Source organism: Spinacia oleracea, chromosome 1 (assembly GCF_020520425.1).
Source record: "Spinacia oleracea cultivar Varoflay chromosome 1, BTI_SOV_V1, whole genome shotgun sequence".
NCBI lineage: Eukaryota > Viridiplantae > Streptophyta > Magnoliopsida > Caryophyllales > Amaranthaceae > Spinacia > Spinacia oleracea.
This window is the reverse complement of record NC_079487.1, coordinates 50,332,304-50,340,414: the sequence shown is the minus strand read 5'-3', so window position 1 is coordinate 50,340,414 and position 8,111 is coordinate 50,332,304. Positions and strand designations below refer to the sequence as shown.

At 38.0% G+C, this 8,111-nt stretch overlaps 1 protein-coding gene across 1 annotated transcript; it reads left to right on the top strand.

Annotated features, from left to right (window-relative positions):
• Positions 1 to 519: 519 nt before the first annotated feature.
• LOC110798249 (probable leucine-rich repeat receptor-like protein kinase At5g63930) lies at positions 520 to 6,561 on the top strand. The gene is made up of 2 exons (XM_022003423.2): positions 520 to 4,227; positions 5,920 to 6,561. Exons 1-2 carry the CDS (start codon positions 1,308 to 1,310, stop codon positions 6,297 to 6,299), a joined length of 3,300 nt encoding a protein of 1,099 aa, XP_021859115.1. The 5' UTR covers positions 520 to 1,307; the 3' UTR covers positions 6,300 to 6,561.
• The last annotated feature ends 1,550 nt before the right edge of the window (positions 6,562 to 8,111 follow it).

Here is an 8,111-nt window from a genome sequence, read left to right as displayed (position 1 = left end):
GCATTAACTGGTCTAAATGGATCGTCGATTTGGGTTGGATATGATCGGGTTGCGAGTTTTCTGTTTTAACATCATTTCAGGTTCCGATCGATTTACCGTCTTTACAAATACATGTCGGTTCAGATAGAATTCTCGAATCGAATCGGTTTTTGACAACTCCATTGTAGTCTGGAGGTTGTTTTTTCGCATATCAAATATGTGTGGAAACACACATATCAACTAAGAGACAAATAGCTAAAAGATAAAAAAGGAAGTACCATTCATGTTAAAAAAAAGTACAATTCTGTAAAAAAAAAAAGTACCATTCTGTAAAAATAAAATACCATTTTTGTTTAAAAAAATACCATTTAATTTCTTTTTTATCATTTTTCCTATTTTATCTTTTGTTCTGATATATATTTGCCCATACATATCTGATATGCGCTTGTACTTCCTCCTGTAGTCTATGGTTGTAAAGGGGGTCTAATTTAAAAGAATCTAAAAGCTAGTTGTATTTTAGTTCCCAAAAAGTTGTTACCTTTCTATTTTTCTCAGCTATCTTTTAAGCACTAAAAAAGAGGGAGAGAAACTGCTGATAGAGAAGCGAGAAGGCCAAATAGAGAGATAAAGCATGCTTTGTCGGCCATTAAAGCTTCATCTAAGACCTCTCATCCATTCCCTTCGATTTTTTCTTATGACCCGGATTTCATTTCATTTCATTTTGTTTTATCTTTATATTTTTAGGTGGGATCACACAATATAAATTCCTCATTCATTGCATTTTGAGTGTTCTTTTTGCTTCAAAAAGGTTACTAGTTTTATGGTTAACCTTCACCTTGGAAAAAGAAGAAGCAAAAAAATACCCATATTATTAATACGAAGTATTATTTTTCCATATCTTTTTCTCTTTTTCAGCTCTAATTTTGCCTTTTTTCCCATCAATATATGATCCCCACAAATCTTGTGAAAAAGCTCAACTTGGGTTTTTGTGTATGCTAAATGGGTTGGAATTGTTACTTTGATTGTATTTTCCCTCCTTATAGAAGCTCTCACTCATGGTGGTTTTGTTGCCTCTCATACTTCTTCTTTACAAATAATGACCTTAGAGGTATGCTTGTAGCCTTCTCTTGATTCTTTCCTGTATCCAGTTTTTGGGGTTTTGAAGTTTTCGAAAAACCTGAGCTTTATTGCACCCATTGTTGCCTGTCATCTTGTGATTTTGTTCGTGTGGTTGAATTCTGTCATTCTTAATAATTTTGTATCAGGGTTATGCTAGGCTGCAATAAGGTATAGGAATTGTAAGTTTATTCAATAAAGGGGGTTTTAGAATGCCAATGCTTTGGGGATTTGCCATTATTGTTATTGTTGGCCAAGTAATATGCTTGTGTGAAGGGCTGAATTCCGAGGGATTTTGTCTCCTAGAGCTTAGAAATGGACTTGATGATAAGTACAATAATTTGAGTAACTGGAACCATAGTGATCAAACACCCTGTAAATGGATAGGTGTGACTTGTTCCAACGATACTTACCAGCCTATTGTTGTAGTGTCTCTTGATCTTACAATGATGAATCTTTCGGGTTCGTTGGTACCGAGCATTGGCTGTTTAACCCATCTCACTTATCTTGATGTTTCTTTCAATTCCTTGGGTGGGAGTATACCAAATGAGCTAGGGAATTGCTCGTCGTTACAGTCGCTTTCTCTGAATAATAATCAGTTTGAAGGTGTTATTCCGACTTCATTGGGTAGTTTGTCTTCTTTGCAATACCTCAATCTTTGTAATAACCTGTTGTCTGGTCCCATTCCGGATGAGTTTGGAAACCTGTCGTCGCTGGTTGAATTTGTGGCATATACTAACAGAATCAGTGGACCATTGCCTCGGTCGCTCGGGAATCTCAAGCAGTTGCAAAAGTTTCGTGCTGGGCAAACGTCAATCAGTGGAAGCTTGCCTGCTGAGATTGGCAGCTGTGAAAACTTGGAATATCTTGGACTGGCACAAAATCAGCTTCTTGGGAATATACCTAAGGAGATTGGGAAGCTTACTAAGTTGACTGAAGTGATTCTTTGGGGTAATCAGCTCTCAGGTACTATCCCAAAAGAGATCGGGAACTGTACTAATCTTGAGACTCTTGCTTTATACCAGAACAATCTTGTTGGGGAAATCCCTGCAGAAATTGGGAATCTCAAGTTTCTTAAAAGATTATACCTTTACAGGAATCAGCTGAATGGAACAATTCCAAGTGAAATTGGGAATCTTTCATTAGCGACAGAAATCGATTTTTCTGAGAATATTTTGACAGGGAAGATTCCAGCTGATTTTGGAAACATAATGAATCTGTCACTTCTCTATCTTTTCCAGAACCATCTTACTGGTTTTATACCAAATGAGTTGACGTCTTTAAGAAACTTGTCAAAGCTAGATCTCTCAATCAATGATCTGACCGGTCCTATTCCAGTCGGCTTTCAGTACTTAACTCGAATGATCCAACTTCAGCTCTTTGATAATGCTTTTACTGGCAGCATTCCCCGAGGGCTTGGGATATACAGCCCACTTTGGGTTGTTGATTTTTCAGAAAATTTGTTAACAGGAAGGATCCCACCCTTTCTTTGTCGTCATTCTAATTTGATATTGTTGAATCTTGAGTCGAACAATCTTTATGGGAACATTCCAACAGGGGTTTTAAATTGTCCGTCCTTGGTACAGCTTCGATTAGTTCGGAATAAGTTGACCGGGAGCTTTCCTACAGATTTGTGCAAATTGAAGAACCTCTCTGCCATTGAGCTTGGACAGAACAAGTTTAGTGGTCCTATTCCCCCAGAAGTTGGAAATTGCGATAAATTGCAGCGACTTGATCTTGCAAACAATAATTTTGTCTTGGGCTTGCCGAAAGAGATTGGTAAGCTGTCTCAGTTAGTCACGTTTAACATCTCATCCAATTTTCTCACAGGGAGAATCCCTCTTGATATTATTTACTGCAAGAAGCTTCAGCGTCTTGACCTTAGCTTTAATAGTCTTGAAGGTGTTTTGCCAGCAGAACTGGGGACCCTTTTGCAGCTAGAACTTCTTATGCTTTCAGAAAATAAGTTTTCTGGTAACATTCCTGCTGTACTGGGAAATCTTACACGTTTAACTGAGTTGCAGATGGGTGGAAACTCATTTCTGGGTGAGATACCATCGTCTCTGGGATCTCTTTCAGGTTTGCAGATTGCTATGAATCTTAGCTACAATAATCTGTCTGGGGCGATCCCAGCAGAGCTCGGAAATCTCATTCTTTTGGAATATCTATACCTCAATAACAACCACTTGACTGGTGAAATTCCAAGCACATTTGGAAATCTTTCTAGCTTGTTAGGTGTAAACTTTTCATATAATGATTTAGCAGGGCGGATACCTTCAATATCTTTGTTCCAGACCATGGAAGCCAGCAGCTTTCGTGGAAATAAAGGTCTTTGTGGCCAGCCTCTAGCTGCTGCTTGCAATGACTCATCAGCATTTCATCCGTTTTGGCCTCAAAACAATGTTGAATCTCCCCAAGGGAAAACAATTACTGTAATTGCAGCTACTGTAGGTGGTGTTTCACTCATTCTTATCGTTGTTATATTGTTCTATATGCGGCGCCCTGTTGAAACAGTGGCTGCTGTGGAAGAAAACGGTGATGTTTCCTCAGTCTCAGATATTTACTTTCCTCCTAAGGAAGGCTTCACTTTCCAAGATCTCATTGTGGCAACAAACAATTTTCGTGATAGCTTTGTTATTGGAAAGGGTGCTTGTGGCACAGTTTACAAGGCAGTAATGCACACAGGGTTGATAATCGCTGTCAAGAAACTAGCTTCTAATAGGGAGGGAAACAACATTGAGAACAGCTTCCGAGCAGAGATTTTGACACTTGGAAAGATTAGACACAGAAATATAGTAAAGCTATATGGGTTTTGCTACAACCAGGGTTCCAATCTGCTGCTGTATGAGTACATGTCAAGGGGAAGCCTAGGCGAGGTGCTTCATGGGTCTTCATGTAGCTTGGATTGGCCTACTCGGTTGTCAATTGCACTTGGTGCTGCTCAAGGATTAGCTTATTTGCACCATGACTGCAAACCGAGGATCATTCACCGTGATATCAAATCCAACAATATCCTTCTAGATGATAAGTTTGAAGCACATGTTGGTGATTTTGGCTTGGCAAAGGTTGTTGACATGCCCCAGTCTAAATCAGTGTCTGCAGTTGCTGGCTCATATGGATATATTGCCCCTGGTAAGACATTTATCTGACTTTGCCATTATTTCAATTTTTAGATTTTTCTATGCTCATGTGGTTACTTCATGACTTGGCTAGTACCAGTAGCCTTTAGTGAATGTGAAAAACGAATGGTAGCAATCATAACAACTTTCCCGATGCCCCCTATACAAAATTTTGGTGATTCTTTCTAGATATATTATCTTCCTTTTTTGGAAAACGGTTCATTTACTTTGTTCACTAGTGAAAACATTCTTGACATGCTTAAGGATTGTTGATAAGTTGTGATGAATGTCAATCAAGTTTTACAGACGACCTTGCTAATAGTTTATGCCTTCATGGGCTAAAACATGGACTCTTTCGAAAGAAATAGGATAATTCGCTGAAATGATAATGTTGCTCTGATGTTTCGTCTTTTGTCTCACTTCTGTTTTGGTGGGATGCTTTTGACTTGCTTTTTTTTTCTTCTTGGGATATTTGTATCAGCTCTTGTCAATGATAAGCTTGATTCTATTTCTTTTTAATAAAAAACACAGAACCTTGAGGTTTTGCTGATTGCTTTGTTTCCCAGAAATGCAGAGAACTGTTAACTCATCTATTGGTTCAAAAACATGATTAACCAAGGACTCTTGATTTGACTGATAATAGATGACTTGATGATTTTCCTCATTCTATGGAACTTGATTAATGAAGTAAAAAAATATAGAAGCGGGGATATAGATTAGATTTGGTTGTATCAAAAATTGAAATAGGTAGTCTCAGTGTTTAAAAAAGCGCGCTTAAAGCTCGCTTAAGCTCTGAAGCTCGAAGCTCTAGGGCAAAGGGCTTAATTAGGTCTGAGCGAAGCGTTTGTGAAAAAGCGCACCGAAGCGCACTTAAGCGCATGAAGCGCAAAAAACGTATGAAGCGCGCTTTTTTGAGCTTCATTGAAATTCTTCTATTTTTTAAAAAATTCACGTTAAAAACTTTTTTTATATGTTTTTTATTGTCTATTGGACCACATCGTATTAATCCTTAACATTAGAAAGTGGGCCAAGAGTCCAAAAGAAAAGAAAAAAGAAGAAAAAAGAAGAAGATGACATATCTTTTTGAAAATAGCATAGTATATTTGTTTCCTAGTGGATATTACATGATAAACACTATGTTATATGCTTTATTTTGTTAAAACAAGGAGCAATAGGGAAAAAAATCTGATGTTTATGTGTTTTTGTTGTTATTTTAGTAAGATATATCCATAATGGTAAAGAAACCTTGAATTCTTAAAAAGTGCGCTTCACTTCGATGAAGCTCGCGCTTTGCGCTTCCGCTTTACGCTTAAGCTCTAGGACTCATATCGCTTTAGTGCGCTTTGCGCTTTTTTAAACACTTAAGCCCAGTCTCTATTAACAAGGTCGCCTCCCAGTTCTATCGGCGCAAAGCGCACTAATAGTGAATTTTTTAAGCACTTAAGCCCAGTCTCTTCTCTGATGATTCCAGAGCTAAGTCAAACCAGGAGAATGGCAATGAAGTATTAGAGTCTTAGAGATAACAAATCGGGATATTCATGATGTTACTGTTTAGGGTAAGTGCATCTTGTGTCTGTGAGATTTACGTCATGATTTATGTTTTATGGTGTTTACCTTGTGTGTTCAAATTTGTCAGCTATGGTTTATGAGAATTTTATTCTGGTTGCAAAATTTTATTTTAAAAGGTAATGTGTGTTCCTTGCAGAATATGCATACACTATGAAGGTTACAGAAAAGTGCGATATCTACAGCTATGGAGTAGTTCTTTTGGAATTGCTAACTGGAAGAACCCCTGTACAGCCGATAGAACTGGGAGGCGACCTTGTTAATTGGGTCAAAAATTATATCCGCGCTAATTCATTAACGCCTGGAATACTTGACGCTCGATTAAATCTACAAGACAAAGCGACCATTGATCATATGTTAACTGTCATGAAACTGGCTTTACTCTGCACTAACATGTCCCCTTTCGACCGTCCATCAATGAGGGAAGTTGTATTGATGTTGATTGAATCGAATCAGCAAAATGGGAAGTCAGATTCTCGTTCGTTTCATGATGTACCTCTAATGGAAAACGCAGTTTAAGCACATACCAATGATGCAGTCTTGTGGCTAATTCTTCTTTCTAATTAAAATTGTTAGTAGAGATAACTAATTTTCATGTATATCCTATATATAATTTTTGTAAGGTAATATAATTTTCAGTCCTGATCAACATGAGCTTACAGGAGCCATAGTATCTTAGAACAATAGTCTCCCCATAAATTATTTTATGATGGCCTTCTGTTGGTCATCTGATTAATAATCAAATGCTGGTGCTGCATATTATCTTTTCTTTGATGTTTTAGTTAATGATTCAGTAGCGTGTAGAACCCTATCTGCTTTTACCTTAATTTTTCCATTTTATCGGTAGTAGTAGGTAAGGGTCACAGACTCACAGTACTTTGCTTGCATAACTCTATCTAAAAGGGAGGTGTTGTTAAAAACCGCCATTCTCAACATTTGATAAACTCATCGGGCCTAACACAATGCCGTAAATGCTAGTTCCCACTCACATATGGATCATACTCTTAACACTCCCCGTCACATGTGAGCCCATCTTATTTCTTGCAATTTGGATTAGGTCTAGGTCACTATTTCCTTGTTGGGTCTGGGCTTCTTGCTTCAAACAGATTTCAAATCCTCTCCATCTTTCATTATTCAATATTCACTAGGCCCTCCCTTTTTGGGTGTTGGTAATGGGCCAGGAACGTAGGCTCTGATAATATGATAAACTCATTGGGCCTAACACAAGCCCGCACATGAGAAGAGATTGATTGCATATAATTCTGATGGGGTTCCATCCTAAAACCAATTGGTGATAGGCGGAGTAACCTACCGATCTTATATGTTGTCCAATCTCTCTCATTTTCTTCTATGTGGTACAACTAGGCCCAACTCACATGTGGATCACACTCTTAACAACATTCAACATCCACAAGGCGAATTGGCCTAGTGATTTCACCAAGTAATTGATAATAGTATCTATCACTAGATATAGTGTTTAACTTAGCCCCTTCCACTTGTTTTTCAAGAGATAATGGAAGATGAGAACTACCTATCTTGGTTGCAGTTGAAAATGAGGTTCGTCATATTAATCCACCTATCATCACAATTCCAAGTAAAACATAATCGAAAGATTATCAAACACGAGTACGATCCAAGAACCAAAACAAGACTACGAAATCACTAGTGGTTCAGGGATTGGCTGATAAGATGAACTTAACATTCCGTTACGACATGCTCCATGTATTAAGGATTGACCTATAAGGTCGATACTTACGGTTTACAAATTGACAATATTATGCCTTTGTTCTAGGGATTATATTCTACTTAGTTATGCACGAACTATGACTAACAAGAGTAATTAGAACGGAGGAAGCAAGAGAATTGGTATTGTCTAATGGACCGTGGTTTATTGCGGGATATATGCTAATTGTGCAACTATGGACCCCAGGATTCAAACCATCACAAGCCATTATTTCCAAAGCCCCTGTTTGGGTCTTCCTACCAGAATTACCAATTGAATACCACACCCTCCCAATCCTGCAGAAAATTGCAAATGAAATTGGAGATTTCATCAAGACAAACATGAATGCAATAGAGCAAAACAGAGTCAGATTTGCGAGAATTCAAGTTCTGTTAGACCTTGCTAAACAGAGGAAAGAAAGTATCTGGTTAGGCGCTTTCAAACAAAGTATCCAATATGATGAAATCCCACACTTTTGTGGACTGTGCAACACAATCGGCCATGGAATGGAAAGATGCCCTAGAAGAAATGTTGAAAGAGAAGAGGAAAAGAGGGAACAAGAAAAGCAAACAATCCCTACCGTTGAAAATACGGCGCAACACGTGGCG